This window comes from Pongo abelii, chromosome 11 (assembly GCF_028885655.2).
Source record: "Pongo abelii isolate AG06213 chromosome 11, NHGRI_mPonAbe1-v2.0_pri, whole genome shotgun sequence".
Lineage (NCBI taxonomy): Eukaryota > Metazoa > Chordata > Mammalia > Primates > Hominidae > Pongo > Pongo abelii.
In genome coordinates, this window is record NC_071996.2 from 75188429 (window position 1) to 75210750 (window position 22322).

The 22322-nt window shown below is 39.6% G+C and overlaps 1 protein-coding gene across 14 annotated transcripts in view; it reads left to right on the plus strand.

The window, feature by feature from the left end:
- The window catches only part of PDK1 (pyruvate dehydrogenase kinase 1), a 111105-nt gene that overhangs the window by 34575 nt on the left and 54208 nt on the right, over positions 1-22322 (plus strand). For 6 of the 14 annotated variants that reach the window (XR_008521480.2, XR_008521487.2, XR_010135885.1 and 3 more), the window contains one exon: positions 1590-1785. Coding sequence is in view for 2 of the 14 variants with exons in the window: in XM_009237830.4 (XP_009236105.2) it covers positions 1590-1730 (141 nt within the window). In the remaining 12 variants the exon portion in view is untranslated. Of the gene's footprint in view, positions 1-1589; positions 4563-11614; positions 11656-19227; positions 20642-22322 lie in introns of those variants that run through there. The other 8 variants (XR_008521482.2, XR_008521479.2, XR_008521478.2 and 5 more) reach the window with 4 other exon arrangements.

Consider the following 22322-nt stretch of genomic DNA (forward strand, 5'->3'; position numbering starts at 1 on the left):
TCGAACTCCTGACCTCAGGTGATCCACTTGCTGTGGCCTCCCAAAGTGCTGGGATTACAGGCATGAGCCACCGCACCTGGCTCAATGCAATATTTTTATGACGAAATGTAACATTTTGATCTAGCCCAGGAGTGTCCAATCTTATGGCTTCCCTGGGCCACAGTGGAAGAACAGCTGTCTTGTGCCACACATAAAATACACTAACGATAGCTGATGAGCTTAAAAAAGATTGCACAAAAAAATCTCATAATGTTTTAAGAAAGTTTACAAATGTGTTGAGCTTCATTCAAAGCCATCCTGGGCCACATGCGGCCTGTGGGCCATGGATTGGACCAGCTTGATCTAGCCTATAGATCAAGAAATTCTGGAATATTTAGAGAGAATATGGAGGTGAAAGGTTTTTAGTTCTACCTTGGAGAAAATAGAAGATAAGAAATCTTAGAGAATCATTAAAATTGTCAACATCAAAGACTTTAGCATTATCAGAATGAGATTTTCTGGTTCAGGATGTTCTGCATCTTAGGAAATGCCTTTGGTGTGGGATGGAAATACTACTGAAAAATCCTAACTTGAAGAAGATAACTAGAAATGTGGTTTATCTCAGGTTCCAGTGACTTATAGGAAGCTGAAATACAATGGAGAATTACTGGTAATAATATATCGAAAACATGAAATCATGCATGATGCAGAAATCTTGTGCACGTGACTGAAATTGGAGGCCGGAGAAGACACAGGTTCAAACCCAGGGCCAATAAATGTTCACGAAAAAGCTAAGATGCCTTAGACATAGATTTCTATTTATTAATAATGTTATAATGAGTTTTAAAATTTTTATGTATTTATAGAGACAATGTCTTGCTTTGTTGCCAGGCCGGAGTGCAGTGGTACAATCTTAATTCACTACAGCCTTGAACCCCTGGGCTTCAAGTGATCCTCCTCTCTCAGTCTCCCAAGTAGTTAGGACTACACGTGTGTGCCACCATGTCTAGCTGATATTTTTATTTTTTGTAGAGACAGGATCTTGCTATGTTGCCCAGGCTGGTCTCCAACTCCTGGGCTCAAGCAGTCTTCCTGTGTAAGCCTCCCAAAGCACTGGGATTATAGGCATAAGCCACCGTGCCTGGCTTGTGATGAGCTTTTTTAAAGCACGGTGACTATGCTGAAAAAAACACTATTTCTTCTGGTAAATAATTAAAATAGAGTTCATTAAATTTATGTACATATATTAAGATACATATATCAATTTGTATGCTTTTACATTTAACCAACTTCTTCAGTTAGCCAACTCTGATCTGGGTCATGTTTTGTGTAAAATTTCAATCCAGCAGCTTTCAGGATGGCTGGGGAATTACTGTGAGCAACAAACTCAGTCAACCTGCACATCAGTCAGTGCCATAGATTTCATAAATAACACGTTTCAAATATACATAGCATTTAAAAGTATATTTAGGTGGTGTGGTATAAGGATTAATAAGATACTAATAGAATATTATTTAATTTGTCGTAACCTTTTTGCCATTCTCTATTTTCTCAAATAATGAATTCTGAAAAATGCCAGACTTAATAGGTCTTAGGTTTTTTTTTTTCAGGCTCTGTCAACAGACTCAATAGAAAGACTCCCAGTGTATAACAAAGCTGCCTGGAAGCATTACAACACCAACCACGAGGCTGATGACTGGTGCGTCCCAAGCAGAGAACCCAAAGACATGACGACATTCCGCAGTGCCTAGACACACTTGGGACATCCGGAAAATCCAAATGTGGCTTTTGTATTAAATTTGGAAGGTATGGTGTTCAGAACTATATTATACCAAATACTCCGTTTGTCGTTTTCACAAAACTATTTGAGTAGAATAAATAGAAACTGAATTCCATTTGTGCCCGTTAAACCTCCTAAAGGATGAAATTGCACCTATTTTACACTTATATTTTCACAGTTAATTGAACATATTTTTAAACAACTGTAGTTTTGGTCAACTTTTCGCTTTGTGGTAGACTTCAGAAGTGGAAATCTTCGGGTTTCTATAGGAAACTAGTTTTTTTTTTAAGAAATACTTTCATTTATGTTTGCTAGAAACATTTTCTAAATGATAGTGATTAGCTGGTTAGCCATCTTCCTGTTATTTGGAGGAGTTCTGCCATCTTTTATTCGGTAGTGACAGCTGTAATATGGTCTTCATGTTTATCAGTGACTTGACTACAAGTAAAGCAGAAAACAGTTGCCCTGTAATCACAGAACCAGCCACCCTTCGGCGTCTACATACATTGTCTTAGCTCTGAGGTTAATTTATCATTTTTAAATTTTATTGTAAAGAAGTGTAATGACTAGCTCTCTGTGGATCTATGCCAAAATCATTGGCCGTCTATTCTAAGTGTACTTGTGATTAATGCAAGGGGAAATTTTTATACTGAAAACAAACAAACTAGCAGCTACTAAAATAGAGAAGAAATTGAGGGCAAAGTAATATGTCTCCAAAACTGAACTGATTGCTTGTTGAGATTACCTAGAAAGCTTTTGGAAAAAAATAGAGCTTTTCTGCGTCCTACTCCAGATATACTGAATCAGAATCCCTAGGGCTAGAGCCTAGAAATCTCACCTTTTAAAATGCTTCCTAGGTAAGTCTGATGCCTACCCTAGGTTGGGAACAACTCTTTCAAAGTAAATAGTGATGACACAGCATTTGCTAAAGTAACAGATCTGTAAGTTTTGGTTTCCACCTATTTAAAGTCAGATTTATAGACTCAAGGAGACAGAAACTGAATCCCACACCTGGTGCAATTAGAAGCATAATTAGAAGCAGAAGAACAAAATGCCACGTAACCAAAGCATCAGAGTCATCATTGCACATGTCTTTTTTTCTTTTCTTTTTTTTGTTTTTTCAAGACAGGGTCTCGCTCTTTCACCCAGGATGGAGTGCAGTGGCATGGTCAAGGCTCACTGCAGCTTCAATCTTCTGGGCTCAAGTAATCCTTCCACCTCAGCCTCCCATATAGCTGGAAGTACAGTTGTGCACTACCACACCCGGCTAATTTTTTGATTTCTTGTGGAGATGAGGTCTCAGTATGTTCCCAGGCTAGTGTTGAACTCCTGAGCTCAAGAAATCCTCCTGCCTGAGTCTCTGAAAGTGCTGGGATTACAGGCATGAGCTACAACACCTGGCCTATTGCACAAGTCTTGACAAACAACATATATTTTCTAAAACTATCCAGATTTCATTATCAGGGAAAAGTTTGCTTAGGTTTATTACAACAGTCCTTTGCATTCGTATGGTAATTTGTACTTTACAAATACTTTGATATATTATAACTCTATTGGTCTTTGAAACAAAGTGATAACAGTGTAGGTGGTATCATTCTCTTTCTCACTCAGTGTGGCCCAGAGTTGCTCAGAATTGGAGCAGAGCCTGAGGCGTATCTGCAGATCCTGTCATCAGCTGGCAAGTCCAGGAGACTGTGTCATTTAGAGACTGTGTTGTTAGTTACCCCTCAACATCTTCTAAGGTGGCAGGAAATATATTGGAAATAACATTTTAAAGTAAAAATTTTAAAGTTTAAAGAAGAGTTTTGCCACTTAAACAGGGGAGCTTTGTCTGGAAAATACATTGAGTTGAAACATTTCATCCTTGGAAGGATTATATAAGATGAACAGTTGTGATAAATGTGTAGAGTAGAGGGATGTGAAAGGGCAGTTAGTCCAGTGCCCTCATTTAAGAGGCCAAGATCCTGATTCAGAGGAGGCATCCTTTGCCCAGAGCTGCTTAGCTAATCTGACCAAATGTTGGGAAAAATGTCTCACCTAACCCACTATTCCTTAATTATGGATTTTGTGAAAGACAATAGAACATGTTAATGAGTAATTTATATTAGTTCGATGTATTACAATTTTTTAGCTTTAAATTACACTTTTCTTATGATGATGAAATGTTTTAGAATCCTTTGAATCTAAGTACTTGTTTCCTAAATGAAACATTTGTACAACATTTGATGTTTTTACTTATGAAATATTCTCCTCCCCCAAGAAAATTTAAACTTTTTCTCTCTATTTAAAAGCTAAGAAATGTTTTAAAGGAAAAATGAAATTACCTTCCTTTAGCTTATTTTTGAGGTAAAACAGCTTTTTATTCTGTTATTGTGGTAATGGACAGAAAATTACATACAAAAATATTCTGGGAGAGCTTTCTCCTAGTTGGTTTTAAATCACTGTGCTACCTGAAAGGTTTTCAGATTTTATAGGAGCTAATTTGTCCACCAGCATTAATGTAACACAGTGTAGTTATGAAAATACATTGAAGGACAAGAAATGGACACGAAGTGATTTTTGTAACCTGAACACTTAATGAATGTGCCAGCATATTCTAGGAAGGGACAGCAAGAATATTCTGCTCTGTAGTTAAACTACTGGCTGACTTTTGATGTCTTCATGCTTAATTGTGATCACTTTCTTGCACTGTGATGTTTTTACGTGACTATGTTGAAGTAGAAGTCTACCATATTATTTTATAAAATGTTTTCTGTATGGCAATAAATTGAAAACATGGATCAACCCTTCTTTTGAAAATAAACTGAGTCAATTTAGCCTTTTAAAAATATAACCATCTCTTTTAAATAGAATCCTCTTCCACCATCAAGGCTCAACATTTTGTAAGCATCCAGAAAATTGGTAATTAGGGAGCTTGCACTAAATTTCACTATCTTCAGTAGAGAGGAACTGTTTGGAACTTAGATTTACAATGTGTATATTCTAATGGAGAAAGCAAGAGGTAGAGTTTGTATGTTTGACTTACCTTAGATTTTTATTTTCCATACATACCGTAGATGATTGACTTGTTGCATAAATGAAGATCTTCTGTTGTATGCTTTTCAAACACTGTAAATAAATTTGAAATTTGAATAACTTTCCACAGCATAACTGTAAAAAAAAAAAAAAAAGTTCTTAATTTAACCAGCATTACCCTCTGCTTGTACCAATTGAATGGCAGAACTAAACTCCTATAGTCAAAGATAAATTCGTATGCTATTTCTAATTGATGGGATATAGGCAGCACAATTTCCCTTCATTGGTGAAGCCAACAAGTTCCGTAACAGAACTCCAGAGGTAAATAGCTGGGGAAACTGTTAGTTTTAAGGTCCCACTGTTGCTCTGTGAATGACTAATCAGAGGAAGCCAAAAATCAGCCAACCAATTTCAGTTTATGTCTTTAATTGTGATATAAGTGTGAAGTTTCTACATATGGGTAATCAGGGTTGAGTTAGGTAGTTTGCAAACGTGACTTTTGCTGGAGGAGCTTTTAATCATGTCTTATTAATTTCTGGTCCCAATAATTAATTTTCTTACAGTCAAACCCAATGCACTTGAAAAATAGTATAATTAATACTGTGTGAAGGATTTTTTGCATGTTAAAAAAAGCAAACCGCTAGTTTGCTTAGTTCTGGCATTCATAAACTACTGTACCTTCTGTTCTATTGACATGTTTGGAAAAAAGAATTGAACATATGTACCACCCCCCTCTTTCTAGAGTCTCCACAGTTCTTTAGCAATTGCTAACCATAGGTTTTTAATAGCAAAAGACAAGATTGTCAGTTTTTGGTGCAAAACTCTACTCTTTTTGGTTGACTTGGAAAAGCTGTTGCTTATATTGAGAATTGTGACAGCTGTCTTTTACTTTGTTAAATTAGAAATTAGCAAAAATACAGAGTTTCACCCCAGTAAAATAAACTTCCACGTGAGAGTTGTGTTCATTCAAGGGTTATTTTTTGAGAGTAGAAGTACATTTCCTGCATTTGTCACAGATAATATCAGAAATTTTGTTGTTTTGATTAAAATGTTGCCATCTACGTATAAGTTAAAAGTGCTGAGAAGGTTTTTTTTGGAAACAGTTTATGAGGCCAGGACATTTTTAAGTTTGACTCAAATATAAAAAGCCACAGTATTCTTGCCATGGTTTTGTACTTAGATGTCTCTCATTATGGGATTCAGAATGTAACAGTTATAGTACTGCATGAAAATACTTAATATACAGTTCTACAGTTACAGTATTGCGTGAAAATACAGTATGGTATGAAATTATTTGTCCAAAACTGTACTCCAGAAATGGAGCCCATATGATTATATAACTATAAAATAGGATGAGACAGAGTAAAATATGTCTGTATTACAGTATAAACATATCTGGTTTAATATGAACTGTTTCTTTTCATCTCTTTACTCTCAGTATCTCCATAATGCTCAGTATGTAGTAGGCACCTGTAATTGTGAAGCAGCCTCGCTGTCTGGGGTAAATACCAAGGTTCTTGGTCTCATGGCCAAGGAGATCGAGGTCGCAGACACACACAGTTTGGAGCAGGAGTTTAATAGGCAAAAGGAAAGAACAGCTCTCTGTTACAGAGGGGGGTTCTGAGCAGGTTGCCAAGTTGTAGTAAAAATGTCAGGGTTTTTATAAATGGGCTAGTGAGGAGGGGGCTCGTGAGGAGGGGATGTCTTATCCTCCTAGGGTCCGAGGACGCTTTAGTTGGGACCAGGTGTGCTATCTGTACAGCGCAGAGCTTTTTATCAGCTCTTATCCCATTCCTTGACCACATAGGCTCTTAGAATCTTAGTCTGTGTTTCTTTGTCCAGCTTATCTGGAAGGGAGAGTTTCTCTGTCTCTTCCCATACATCTTGCAGCTGCAGGCATCCCCCCAGTCTGCTTTTAGCTTCCTTATCTTAGTGCCCCTAAAGGGAAAGGAATGTGCTTATTAAGGGCCACTATTTTACTGGGGTTAACTGCATGAGGTCAAAAAGGGAGCTATTTTTGAGCTGCTGTTTGTTAAAAGAAAAGTTTTCTGCCGGGGATTCGCTTTACCCTGTCTACCTAAATTCTTTCTGCCTTCTATAACAATTGTATGCTCAGTAAATACATAAGGAATAATGAACTTAATAACATTTTTTTTCCATTCTCAAAACGATACTTAAATGACTCAGTACAACAAAGAAACTATGAGTAGTAACCAGTGCGAAACTAGCAAAAGGATGAAATACACAAGAAAATGAGAATTTAACAGGAGTAGCAAAACAGCACCACTAAAGTTACAGGTTTATTTTAAAGTTTAAAATAGAAGTAAACAAGCAAACACGCTGATAATTGTTAGGCTTTCTGTCTCCACTGCACAAATCTCATCTTGAACTATAATCTCCACATGTTAAAGGACAGACCAGATGAAAGTAATTGGATCATGGTGATGGTTTCTCCCATGCTGTTCTCGTGATAGTTCCCATGAGATATGATGGTTTTATAAGTATTTGGTAGTTCCTCCTGCATTCATTCTTACTGCTGCCCTGTGAAGAGGTGCCTTCCACCATGATTGTGAGTTTCTGGAGGCTTCTCCAGCCCTGCGGAACTGTGAGTCAATCCTCTTTTTATTATAAATTACCCCGTCTCGGGCAGTTCTTTATAGCAGTGTGGGGACGGACTAATACTCACCGGGTTAGCTGGGGTAGGTAAAGCCATAGCCGTGGCAGCAACCAGCTGGTGGGTGTCCCTTGATGGAGGCTTTGCATGCTGCAGTAGAAGGGACCCTTCAGATAAACCTCCAGTCAGGAAAGGAAAAGGCCCAAATGAACAGTATTTAGATTTTTTTTAAAAAGGACGTAACTACCAATAGAGATTTAAAATAATCATAAGAATACCATTAACTTTATGATAAAAATTTTGTAAGTGGAGAAGAAATGGATATATTTCTAGGAAAACAGTAGAAGATCCATCTAAGATTTTGGCAATTTAAATCAACCACTAAGGAAATGGAATTAGTAATCACAAGTCCACCTCGCCAAAAGACAATTTTGAAAGATGAATGTTACCAAAACATCAAGAAACTGATAATTCCTATCTTATAGAAACTTTAAAATGAGAGAAAGCTACCCAACCCATTTCAGAAAGTTAGTAAAATCTCAAAGCTACACTTGAGCAAAGACTGTGAAATATTAATAGACCAATCTTCTTTATGAACATAGATGGAAAAATTGTTGATGAAATATTGGTACATTGAATGTAGCAGTACATAAAATATTGTATCATGAGCAAAAGGAGAATCTTTCCCAGGAACAGGAGGATGTTTTAATAAAAATATGTAATTTTCCTCTCTACAGATTAAAGGAGAAAAACTATATGATCACATCAACAGAAACAGGAAATTCAGTTTTTTGGGGGGGGTAGTTGTAATTAAAAGTGCTTAACTCACTTATATAAGCCGTTAGTGAATGTTACAATAAACCTTGTATAGTGGCAGATATAAGACAGACATACTGGAATTATCTATGGGGTTGGATCCATGGGCCAGCCATGGAAAATTTGTTGAGTAATATGTCCAAGGCGTCACCATTTGCCAGGCATTGCAAGTGTCACCATTTGCAAGGTGTTAACAAAAAGTTACCTGCCTATGGATTCTCCTTTCTAACTCTAACCTATTATTTTGGAACATAGAGGAAAGAAACATCTGATGTTTCTGTGTTTGGGTAAACATTAGGCTTATAAAAGGGCCTAGGGTTTTTTTGTTTGGTAAACCATTGCCTTTCCTTCTTTGGTGTGGCAAATCTTCCTTTGGAGAAAAAGGTGCCTTTCATCTTAAAACCAACTCTCAGTGAGCAACAAAAGCAACAAATAGGAACAACCACCAATTAAGAACCATCAGGTGATGCCGCATTTGCTGTGGTGCACAGCTGAACTTGATTGTTGCTCTTGGATCAGGGTTGGCTTGATAAGGACTCACTTAACCAATGGAAAGTAGGGTTAAATCTTTGTAAGCAATGCTTCTGATGCGAATCACCTGGAGATCTTGAGAAAATGCAGACTCTCGTTCAGCAGATCTGGAGTGGGGCTGAGATTCTGCATTTCTAACAAGTTTCCTGGTGATATTAATGCTGCTGGTCTGTGAGCCATACTTTGAGTAGCAAAGGACTAAAGGTTGTGAGATAAACTGCTTTTAGCAGCCCAAAGGGCCAACTGGAAAGACAAGACCAGTTGCAGAGCAAATGGCAAGACAGATCTGGTAATCTGATTCTTAGAGTACTTAAAAAAGATAAGAAGGATCTATTCCTGATATCCAGGGTACTTGGTGGATGTGTCCATGACCTCGAGATCGAAAACCCATTAGTTAATCTTTGTGAAATCTGAATTTTAAGGATCTTACCCAGTGAACATATAACTAGTGGAAATCCTGATAATTGGCTAATGCAAGGAAGTGATACCCGTGTGTAATGCTTGTCTTTGTATCCATTTCATGGGGAAGGTCATGGAAGATGACAGCAAACTTGAGTGGTTAATGAGAGCGTCACTAACGTTGTCTGCTCCAGGCAATAAGTGAAGTCTCTGGCAGTGGGAAGCATGGACCCAAGACCGAAAGCTCTGGCACTTTATGGCAGTGGTAGGGGGTAGATAGGACTTAGTGTGGCCCCTTAAAGAGCAAGGTCTAAGTGATTTTCTCTGGTGAATGTCGATGTGGATCTAGTCTCCAGGGTTAGATCCAGGCAGGTAACATCAAAGTCAGTTGGTAAGACCTCTTATGCCTGTGAATGGAAGGCCTTGATAAAACTTCATTATTAATGTTCTGCATTAATTTAGCAGATGACTATCGTCATTTCACATAGTCTAATACATGAACGTCCTGTGTGGGTGACTGCTGAGGGTTTAACAAAGGAGAGTCCATTTATATTTGGCTGGTAAGGTCGATGCTTCTGTCACTACTGATGGGCAAGGATATTAACATCAATATCTAAAAAATTCTGAGATTTGGATTGTGATGTGTTAAATTTCTAGACCAATTTGAGGAGAATTTAACAATAGCTTTTCAATTTATGAACATAGTGTATATCTTTTTTTGGGGGGTAGGGGGTGGGGACAGAGTCTTGCTCTGAGATCACCCAGGCTGGAGTTTAGTAGTATGATCTTGGCTCACTGCAACCTCCGCCTCCCGAGTTGAAGCAATTCTCCTGCCTCAGCCTCCCCAGTAGCTGGGATTACAGGCGAACGCCATCACGCCTGACTAATTTTCGTATTTTTAGTAGAGATAGGGTGTCGCCACCTCAAGGGATCCACCTGCCTTGGCCTACCAAAGTGCTGGGATTTATAGGCGTGAGTCACCATACCCGGCCAGACATAGTATGTATCTTCCTTTACATAGATTGCCTTTGATTTCTTTCGTTGTTATTTTGTAGTTTTCAGCTTACAGATTCCGCGCATATTTTGTTAGACTTAAACCTAAGTATTTCCTTTTTTTAACTTACAAATTTTTTTTTTTAAAAAACGTTTTTCCTTTCCAATGTTCACTGCTAATACATTTCACCGTTTGAATCTCCAGTTCAGAAAAATCATGGCCTCTGGAGTTTTACTGAGGACTAGAGATAGCTAAGTAACATAGTTCTACCTTATTCACTTGGTCTTTGATGTGGTGTCCATAATTGAGCAAATGGCAGTATGTCCAATGCAACATCATGCTGCCGTGAACTTGACTTTGCCCTCTTGTCTAGCCCTCTCCATTTAGACTACTTGGAAGGGTCAGCAGTAAAATTTCACTGGCCCAGTCCAGGGCTGCTTGAGTGTTACTGTTTTGTGCCACAATATGATGTGGCCAGACTACTTTTCTGGTTTTGAGATTATTTTGGAGCTTTATATTGGGTGTGTTCTTATCCAAGTATCATTAGGGGCATTGATCTCTGATGCCCTTTTCTTTCTTATCTTCAAAATGGCAGGCAGTAAATGGCTTATTAAGCAAGTATAAGGTTCAAGATCTCAGCCCCAAAGATATATTTGTAGATGCCAGGCTTAACATTCCTGAGGCTCTCAGAGAAAACTTTTCCCTCTATAGACTCCCCATTTTAAGAAGGAGGCACAGGGCTTGGTTGGCCCATTTAGTTAGTGACACACCTATATTACTCTCCTTGGCATCTTACCCCAGCCCATCCATTGGGTTGTGTCAGTCTTTTATTTCTAAGTGAGGATCCAGTCAACAGGAGGCACAAGAGATAGAACCAAATACCATAATGCCTTCTTCTATGCCACTATGAACAGTCAAGGACACTGGAGGCCTCTGGGTGGGACACATATGCGTTCAAGAGCCTCTGAGCTTAAAGATGTGTGAGTGGGGCTAACTAGACTGCCCAGGTTTGGTCTACGCTATAATTTTTTTTTTTTTTTTGTCTTTTTCTTTTTTGGAGGCAGAGTCTTGCTCTTTTGCCCAGGCCAGAGTGTAGTGGCGTGATCTCGGCTCACTGCAACCTCTGCTTCCTGGGTTCAAGCGATTCTCCTGCCTCAGCCTCCAAGTAGCTGGGACTACAGGTGCCTGCCACTATGCCCAGCTAATTTTTGTATTTTTAGTAGAGATGGGGTTTCACCATGTTGGCCAGGCTGGTCTCGAACTCCTGAGCTCAACTGATCCTACTGCCTTGGCCTCCCAAAGTGTTGGGATTGTAGACATGAACCACCGTGCTCAGCCTCTCTGTAAATCTTGAGTTGGCACTGAGCTCATGAAAGCTGTGCTGAATGGGTTTCTTTAGATTTTCATTTTCATGTTTGTCTCATTTATGCTAATATTAATTATTGGAAAATAATTCACCTACTTTCCTTCTCTCTGACCAACATAGGGGCAGGATCTGTGGAAAGACATTACCACCTGTTTGAAAAGGTCAGTGTGCTGATATTCACTAACTACTACCCCCACAACTCCCCCTCCTTAAAACCTGATAGATGTTATAATTTCTGCAGTCCAATCACTATTCTTCCCAAACTCCATGAGCCAGATTTTATACATATTTTGTGTGACCATAAAACGCTGTACTGTTATAGATATAAAACCATTTAATTTTGTAGATACCTTCAATGGTGGCATCACTGGGTCCTCTCTTGGATAGCATAGTCCTGTGACTAAATGGGTCAGTGGTTGATCAGGCTTCATGAGAATATGATCGCTGGGAGAAATATACAGCTAATTTAACAACAAATGACTGTCCTAATTCTGGAGACCTGGGAAGTATTGATAAGAGTATAGTGATCATAAGCAGACATTGGGTGCTTTAGCAAAGCCGATTTGCCTGCATCCTCTGGAAGGTAAAGAAGATCTCTCTCTTAGAACTTAATCAAACTCTTGGCATCCACAGAAGGCTAGGAGGATGTAATGAATACTTACCATTTTTGTGGAAGCCCACAACCTTTTGAATGGCCTTTCTATACTTTAGTGAACCTCCGTGTAATGAACCTTACTTCCTCAAGTCTCTTTTGCTGCTAGGAGGCAGACAGTAACTTCGGTAATTAGAAACATCTGCACTCAGCAACGTGAAGCACAAGTTCTGTGCAGTTGTCCATATGCTGTCATGAGTTTTGCCATATGTATCATCTGGCTTTCAGAGGACCTTTCATGGTTGGCAGGTTAAGTTCCTGATACAGAAGTGGCATCGGTGCTGGTGTTAATGGCTGCAGTAAAGTCAAATTCCTAGATTTTAGTGCTCTGTGGTAGCAGAGAGAATGGTGGTAGTTTATTTTTTCTTTCCTTTTTTTTAAAAAAAAAAAAAACCTTTTTCATGTTGAAGTTCACATGACCTACAACTAACCATTTTAAAGTGTAATTCAGTGGCATTCAGTACATCCACAATGTGCAATCACCACCTCTGTCTAGTTCCAAAACATTTTTATCACCCTAAAAGGAAACCCTGCACCCATTAAACAGTGGTAGTTTCTCTATCATGCCACTTTTGTAGCATGCTTTGGGGTCTTATTACTGGGATCTTTCTCTACAGTGGTATAATTATATAAGGGTGGAAATATAAAAGAGTAAGCCTTTAGAAACAGTTTGTGTCTAAATTAGCTCTCAGGCATATTGTCTTCAAAGGAATGTTTTAAACCAGCCAAAGACTAACATCAACATGCTTACATTTTGAGTCCAAAATTAAAATCCAAAATAGCCAAGCATGGTGGCTCACGCCTATAATCCCAACTACTCCAGAGGCTGAGGTGTGATAGAATTTCTTGAACCTAGGAGTTCCAGGCTGCAGTGAGCTATGATTGTGCTGCTGCACTCCAGCCTGGGTGACAGAGCGAGGTTGCTTCTAAAACAAAAATTTGAAATAGTAAGTGCTTTGATTTTTTTTAATATAGAACCAAACAATTGTGAAAATATAATTGGCTAAGTTTCATATACAGTTCTTTCTAAAACTCCTTCTGTTCTCTAAGATGTAGTTTGAACCAGCCAAGGATGATGGCTTCAACATGTCTCCAGTTGTTTTGCCACTCCAGGGCCTGACTCAAACCAAAATAAGACTTGCTGTTACCCTGAGACAAGCCAACTCTCATTGCTTTGGCAGCCACTACAGCTACAGGTTGTTGCATCATGCCAAGCTCTGTGTTCTTTCTAACTAGTAGAATGGAGTGGGATGGTATCATGATGGTGAACCCAAAACAATGGTACTAGGAAGGAGGTTGGCCAAACTCAGAGTGGAGGCTGACCCTGTATCTGGTTGTAGCAGAGTCGGTCCTAGGGGAACAGGCTCAGCAGCAGCAAGGATGCAAGGACCAGAAGGCAGCAGGGGAAGGAAAAGGAGCAGGGGGTAGGGGAACTTTAGGAGCAGAGTAGTGTTGATAACTGGCATCTGGAACCTACAGTTTCCAGTTCAGAGCGGTACACCATAACTCAGTGTATACTTACACTCCAAGACATTTCCTGGGCAGTGATCTAGAAATGATATTTTTAAAAGGAGCTGTGTTTCAGTGTTAGACTGTAGTTATCCAAGCAATATCAGATAGTGTGCAGTTTTTGTAGTATAAGGTAAAAATCTGAATAATTAAGTTTATTAATAACAGTTTTAGTTAATACTTGACTGACATTGAGACTCTTGATGCAAAAAGGTAAGTAGAAGAGAAGGCTGTAAACTCAAGACCATCATACCCTGTGGGGAATTTACAATCTAAATATAACAAACATATAGAATGAGATAGGAGAAAAGAAATGGGATGGTAATGATATTGCTGGTACTAAAGTCTATTTAGGAAATGGAAATATATAGCAAGAGGAGTCAGCTACTTGGGCATTGATCAAAGAAAAATACACAAACATATAGAAGGAAAGAAAGGTCGTTTTAGTTTATAACATTTTCCTTCTGATTCTAGGTGATTATATAGCTAGTCTACTCTTCCACCCCCAAGATTCTGGGGTATTTTGGCTAATGTTATTTGCAATGTCCATAAACTCAGAAGAAGTTAGTATTGACAGAGATATGAAAGAACCTCCAGTTACTGTGCAAGAAATTTTAAATTTCCATCATGTTAAATTGTACAACTGTTTATCATTCACTCTGCTGTAAGTCTATGTGAAACCAAATCCATGGATTTACCAATGGCCATTTTATCACCTCCAAACTATCTTTTATTTTTTTGAATTGATCTCTTTCCTTATTCCATTTTCTTCTGTTTGATAAAAATCCTTCATGTTCTCCTGCATCATATGTCACTCATTTTTGTGTGAGCCACCTAGACCCTCTGAGAAAAAATTCAAAGCTACCCACTGTATGATTGTTCATTCACTGAACATGTATTTTTTGAGTGCCTACTGCATACTAAGCATTATGAAAGGCACTGAAGTGGAAAAGACTCAGATATCCACCATCCACAGATGGGCTTTTGTAGGTCCTGGAATTGAATTTGTCTTGTCTTTCCCCTATCATTTAACAGCCACTCAGGACGTTGGTAATTGGACATTTTCATAAACCACATTAAATTGTATAATTCTGAATTTCTATAATGGAAAATCATTATAAAGTCCCAAATCAATGAAGATAAACTTACTACATTATGCAAAACTAAAAATATGCTTGACTTAGAAGCTTTATTTTCTAAGGAGACAGAGTTAATAATGGACACTTTTGAAATAGCACCCTAAATGTGCTTTTAGTTTCCAATCAGCAGATAGCAGCACTTGATTCCAATTCAAAGAGAAAGTTAGGATGGTGTTCTGTGTGAATGCTATCTATGACAAGGACACTCAACTTCCAGAAAATGATTCTTAAGTGGAAATTGGGCACATTCTAATTGGAGATTGTCTGGTTTGTCTTAGAAAGGGGAGCGCTGCTGTACATTGATCAGGTACATTTAATTAAGGTAAAAGACAGCTTTTCCTCCTCATCAGTGTAAACAACTGGACTTCTTCCTGTTAAGTATCATATTAAACACAATCTGAAATTTTACTTACTATAAAGAAAATAAGATTTTATGCTTTTTTGATTAACTTTTCTCAGGTGCATTCTAAGTGAAGTGAATTTGATTTATTGCAATCGGAGTATTACTGCTGCAGGCACAAAGCTATCCACTGCACTCAATAAAATAAAGACCACATAGAAGAAATTATTAGAGTCCAAACAACCCAAAGAAGTGGAAGGAAATGCGGACACTAGTTTCTAAAACGAACATGCGTGTTTCCTTAAGTGCACATCATCATTGGAATGCGTGATTATCCTGCTGTTTGTACTTGCAGTATTGTCCCAAAAGTAAACTCAGTTATCCATCTGGCAAATGCAGTAGATGGGCCCTATGTTGAGAACTACAGAAAAAGCATTCACTATCTTTTTTTTTTTTTTTTTTGAGATAGAGTCTCTTTCTGTCACCAGGCTGGAGTGCAGTGGTGTGGTCTCAGCTCACTGCAACATCCGCCTCCTAGGTTCAAATGATTCTCGTGCCTCAGCCTCCCGAGTAGCTGGGACTACAAATGCCCACCACCACGCCTGGCTAATTTTTGTATTTTTAGTAGAGACAGGGTTTCACCATGTTGGTCTGGCTGGTCTCAAACTCCTGACCTCAAGTGATCTGCCTGCCTCAGCCTCCCAAGGTGCTGGGAGCCTCTGCACCCAGCCAGCATTCACTTTTAATCTGTAATATTCTAGCTGAATTATGTCTCGTTCATCTAGTATATCCTTTGCTATGAATTCTATAATATAGGATTTATGTTCTCTCAACAGTGGCTCTTCTTGGTTTATCTTCTCCAAAATGTATCTACTGCATGAATCATCCCTCTTGTTCTACAGTCACTATTTGAAAAATAGGTATCCAGTATGTTTAGGCACTGCCTGCCCCTACGATGCCTCTCAGACCTCTGAGCATGGGCACACCGGATCTCTTTGCAGGGCCAGCACCAGCCACCATGGTGGGGGGCTCCTCCCTGTGCCTAGGTTTTTGAAACACCACATCTTTTCTTTTGTTCTCCAGTCCTGGGTGGGACTGAAAAATTATTTTCCTGTAGTTATTAATCTTTAGGTTACCTCACAATCACCTTTTGGTTTTTCACTTTTATATTATCTGTGTAATCAATTTCATACATCAAATTATCTCTATTTAATTTTTTTCTTTTTTCTTTGAGATGGAATCTCACTCTGTTGCCCAGGCTGGAGTGCAGTGGTGCAGTCTCGGCTCACTGGAACCTCTGCCTCCCAGGTTCAAGCGATTCTCCTGTCTCAGCCTCCCAAGTAGCTGGGATTACAGGCGCCTGTTACCACGCCCGGCTAATTTTTATATTTTCAGTACAGGTGGGGTTTCACCATGTTGGCCAGGCTGGTCTCAAACTCCTGACCTCAGGTGATCCACCCTCCTTGGCCTCCCATAGTGGCTGGGATTACAGGCGTGAGCCACTGCACCCAGCCTCTATTTAAAATTCTTAATTTCTGTTTTCCTTATTTGATGAATACAGCTGTAAAAATAGCAGACATGTATCTAAAGTGTTATTTCAGTGGCAAAGGAAGGTTTTTATCTTGTAGAATTTATGTGTGATTTTAAGTGAAATATTTGTTTGGATCTTGGGGTTTTGGTAGCATTTAAAGCCAATAAAATCAGAGACTTAGGGTTACAGAAGGGAAAAAATCCTCAACATCACATTCAGCAATGGTTTAGATTCATGAACGAGCTGATAGTCTAATCCTGAGTATAAAATACTTTGCATTCCATCAACTTCTTCTCAAATTACTAGTAAGAACTTCATATCTCTCATTGACTGTTTTCATCTTTTCCTTAAATAAAACTAGGAGCAAAAACCTCAAAAGTACCAGAAATCAACCAGGATGAAATAATGTGCATAGTCCTTTAACCACTAAATAAATTGAATTTGTAATTTTAAAACTTCAAAAAAGGAATCTCCAGACCCACATGGTTTCACTGAAGAATTCTATCAAACATTTAAAAAGTTACCAGTTTCATATGTTAAGTATGTAAAAAAAAAATTAATGTTAGTTTTACACAATCTTTTCCAGAAAATAGAACAGGAGGGAAACACTTCCCAGCTCATTTTATAGGACTAGTTTTACTGTGATGCCAAAACCAAACACAATACAAAAAAACCTACAGATTAATATTTCTCATGAACTTAGAGGCAAAACTCCCCCAAAAATATTAAATCCAATAATGTATAACAAGAAGTACGTGTCATGACCAAATGTGATTTATCCTATCTAAGTAATGATGGTTCAAGATTCAAAAATCAGTGTAATCATAGAAACAGGCTGAAGAAGAGAAATCATATGATAATATCAATTGACATAGAAGAAGCATTTGACAAAATTCACATCTATTCAAAATAGCCAGTGGTCCCCACATTGGGATCTGATAGTGCTGACTCCCCTCAGGTACCTTTTCCCATCTTTGATACTCCCTGATGTAAGAATAATGCTTTTTTGTATCTCATCTTGTAAATCAGTGAGTCAGAATTCATAAATACGTAGCTAGAAATGGAATAAATCAAACACATATTTACCATATCATAATTATCAAAGCCACAATTTTAAAAGTTGTTTTCTCACAGAGTAGAGTATTTCTCTAAATATATAATGTAGTTGGAAAATTCATAATTACTCCTATGGTACACACTTTATTGGCCTAAGCTAGTAAAGACCATTTCTCTTCCAAGATCCACCATTATACACTAACATTTGAATGAATATTTTCATTATACAGCCAAGATAGCAATTCCCAGATGCAGCGCTAATGCAATTCCTGGCTAAAGCTGAAACTCTTAAGAGCAATTAACTAATTCCTGAGTTAATGTTGTTTAGACATAAGCCTCTAGAACTAAGTGAGCTAATGTATGTACAGTGCTTAGCACATTTCCTGCATATAATACTCAATATATGAAAGTAATTAGTATCACTGTCAGAAACTAACAATGTCAAGAGGTTTTTTATGTTGATTAGAAGGTTTTTTTTTAAAAACATTTTCAAGCTAAGCATAAATTTCTCAAACCCATGGTCGAAGGTGATAGGAAGACTGTGTTCTCTTAAGTCCAGTCACCACTCTCCAAAATTCAATTTTAAAATGTACTAATAGTTTTTCTGTGTATTTAGCCAAATACATGCTGTACATGCATGTCAGTGAAAGAAAATGCTACCAGTAGTGTTTTTTTTTGGTTTTGTTTTGTTTTGTTTTTTTGAGAAGCAGTTTCGCTGTTAATTGTCCAGGCTGGAGTGCAATCGCGTGATCTCAGCCCACTGCAACCTCTGCCTCCCTGGTTCAAGCATTTCTCCTTCCTCTAGTAGCTGGGATTACAGGGGCATGCCACCATACCTGGCTAATTTTTGTATTTTTAGTAGAGACAGGGTTTCACCATGTTGGCTAGGCTGGTCTTGAACTCATGACCTCGGGTGATCCGCCCGCCTCGGCCTCCCAAAGTGCTGGGATTACAGGCATGAGCCACCGCACCTGGCCCAGCTAGTGTTTTAAAGACTTTGCTACAGAAAAGTTATGTCATTTGGGTACTCTGGGAAGCAGATGCTGAGACAGGAATGTAAAAGGTTTATTGGAGGGTAATGAAACAATTTAGAAATGAATTGTGGAGGAAGCAGTACTGGGCATAGAGAACCTCAGACCATGATGCAGAACTGAGTCTTGACTAACAGGAGGAGCTTAGGAGCAAAGACTGCCAATGAGGACACCCACTCAGGGCAGAAATGGCTGGTACCCTGGCCCTGCTCAGTCATTGGGAGGGACTTCCCTAGAGGGATGTGGCCTTGGGTTGAAAGCTGAAGCACACAGCCTGAAGGAACTGACAGAGGGAGCTTATCAGCTAATTTGCATTCTTTAGAGCTAAATTGTACATTCTTTCTTGAGGGGAAGTCTGAGCAGTACACCTCCATGACTTCAGAAGAAATGCTGGAGAAGACAAATAGTAGTAAAATCCTTATCCTTATTTGACCTTTTTTGCTGCTAATTCCTTTTTTTTTTTTTTTTTTTTAAGAGATGGAGTCTCACTGTCACCCAGGCTGGAGTGCAGTGGCACAATGATGGCTCACTGCAGCCTCAAACACCAGAGCTCAAACAGTCCTCCCACCTCAGCCTCCTGAGTATCTGAGATTACAGGTGTACCACCATGTCCACCTTCGACTTTTTTGCTTATTCCCTATCAGATAGTCTCCTATCTGGACTATCTGAAGGGTGGTTTTAAAAACATATTTTGTGGAATACCTACCCACTTAAAAATGTGTAATAATGATGCCAGCAGGGAAGTGTGGCTGGGGCTGTATACTCCATGGAGCCAGGGGGAGCCCTTCTCCTTCTGAGTTGGGACAGGAACTCCAGTGCTGCTGCAGCCACCCAAACCGCAGCTGTAGACCCAGGCCTCCTGCTCTACGGAGCAGGCAGGAGCCCCGCCCTCCTGGGCTCCTCAAACTGCAGCTGTGGATCCAAGCCTCCCTGCGTTCTTGGGGGAGCCAGGAACAGGCAGGATCTGCCCTCCTGGGTGCAGCTGCAGCTGCCGCACCCACAGCTGCAGATCTGGGTCTCCTGCTCCAGGAAGCAGGCAGGAGCTGTGAACAAGCAGGAGCCCTGCCCCTTCCAAGTTGATGGGGTGGGAGCTCACAGGTCCAGCTGTGACTGCCCTCCCAGGTGTAGAACCCGGGAATCTCTGCAGCCTGTGCCCTCAGGGGTCCCAGGAAGGACCCCCCAACCCCCATCCCTGCAGGTTCAGGAGTGCCTGTTCAGACAGAGTCCTGAATGGAAGGGGTGAGTCCCCAGTAAGTCCCCACCTTCCAGCCAGGGAGGGCCTGAAGACTGGGGACCAGGCTGCCAGTGGCTGCCAGTACCTCCAACAGGAGTGGGGACTCATGCTCTTCCGTGCTCCTCATGGCCGCCTATGGACCAATCAGCATGTACTTCCTCCCCTCTGAGGTCCATAAAAGCCCTGGGCTCAGACAGATCAGGGCAGAGGATGATGGGATGACCAGCTGCAGAGAGGAGTACTCTACTGATAACGAAATGATGGGCGACCAGCTGCAGAGAGAACCTGCTAGCAGAGAGGAGCTGCCCTCTGCTGAGAGCTTCAGAGACCTGCAGACATCTGAATGACTTGCCTGCAGAGAGGAGCCACTCTTTCCGGGGCCTTCTCTCAGCTGAGAGCTGAACACCCAATGGGATAATCTGCCTACAGAGAGGAGCCACCCACTCCTCTGAGCTGTTCTAACACAATAAAACTCTTCTTCACCCTTCACTTGTCTGCATACCTCATTCTTCCCTGGATGGAGGACAAGAATTCAGGCACCGTGGCCATAGAGGTTTCTGGCCAGAAAAACTGACACCCCAGAGATCCTGTAACAATAATATATTTCTAATTCAGAAACACAAAGAGATTTAATAAAAATTAACATTTTTCTGAATTTTAAGTTGTATTAATTTTTCATCAACTTGATGCCTTATGACATATCTGTTAAGTCTTAGTACACAACAGTGATGAACAGTCAGGAATAGCTGTTTACACTTTTTCTTGGACATAACTTTGCCTGGTCTGGCTGCAGACCCTGCACAGAGTTTGCTCCTGTGTCAGTGGAGTGGCCGCCTGGATCTCACACTTGTTTACTGACGTGCTCCCTCCCACAAGGGGTTGAGCACAGCAGGCCAAGTAGACAGGGTGCCCCTGCTGGGAGTCTGGCAAAGGGGCTGAGAGAAATCTTGCATCACTGCCAACGTTGGATTCAATATTTCATGTCTTTCTGAAAAAAATGCTTGGTACTCTGAAAACAGCAGCACTGTTTGAGTTGTTCAGCCACTAGAACAAAATTTAGAACTTCTCTACTGCCATTAAAATTAAATAATAGAGGCCAGGCGTGGTGGCTTATGCCTGTAATCCCAACACTTTGGGAGGCCAAGGCGGATGGATCACCTGAGGTCAGGAGTTCAAGACCAGCCTGACCAACATGGAGAAACCCCGTCTCTACTAAAAATACAAAATTAGCCGGGTGTGGTGGTGCGTGCCTGTAATTCCAGCTACTCGGGAGGCTGAGGCAGGAGAATGGCTTGAACCTGGGAGGCAGAGGTTGCAGTGAGCCGAGATTGCACCATTGCACTTCAGCCTGGGCAATAAGAGCGAAACTCCGTCTCCAAAAAAAAATTAATTAGTAGAAGCAAAATACTGCTTCACCAAGGGTAAGTAATATCTTATGCAAAATCATCTTTACAATAATCACATGAACACTTTTTGAAACAAATCAGTTATGCAAAAGAATCAGCTATTGGTCAGTTAACTAAATTGGCTATATAATGAGACTTATTAAATTACAAGGTTAGGGAAGTAGAGCTTGTGGTACCCTGTAAAAAAAGAACATCTTTCTTAAATTAGCAAGTCCATATTCTAAGTCTTATTTTGCTACATGCTACATTTATTCAACAAACATTTAGGGAGTGCCTACAACGGAAGAGGCACTGTGGGGACACAGCTACGAACAGGCACTTTATAGAAGAAAGCCAGACCAGACAGCCAAATCTCATGTAAGTAGGTGCTGAACCTGCTTAGTAATCAAGGAAGTACAAATTAAGATCACATTGAGGTAGTATTTTATATCCCTTAGACTAAAGGTCTAACAAAGCCAAATGTGAGAATATGAATCATTGTGAACTCTCATACGTTATAATGCATGTGTAAATTTATAAAATGACTTTCAAAACCAATTTAGCAGTTTTTTTGTGAAGTTACACATTGAAATAACTTGCGACCTAAAACTCTACCCGTAGACATACATTCTAGGAAAATTTGCACATATTTGGAATACTAATAACAAAACAACTGGAAATACTCTCAAAACCCAATGACATGAAATAAGTTTTGATATATTTATCCAGTGAAATAATATACAGCAGTTAATGAACTATAGCTACACACATGGATGAATCTTAGGAACATAATTTTGAGTGGAAAAGAACTCCCAAGAGACTGATACTGTATGATATCTCTATAAACTAAAAAAACCAACACAAACAAAACAATGCTCAGGCATATGAAAACCTACATTTTTTGAAAGGTGAGGGGATGATAAATGCAAAATTCAGGCTAATGGTTGCATG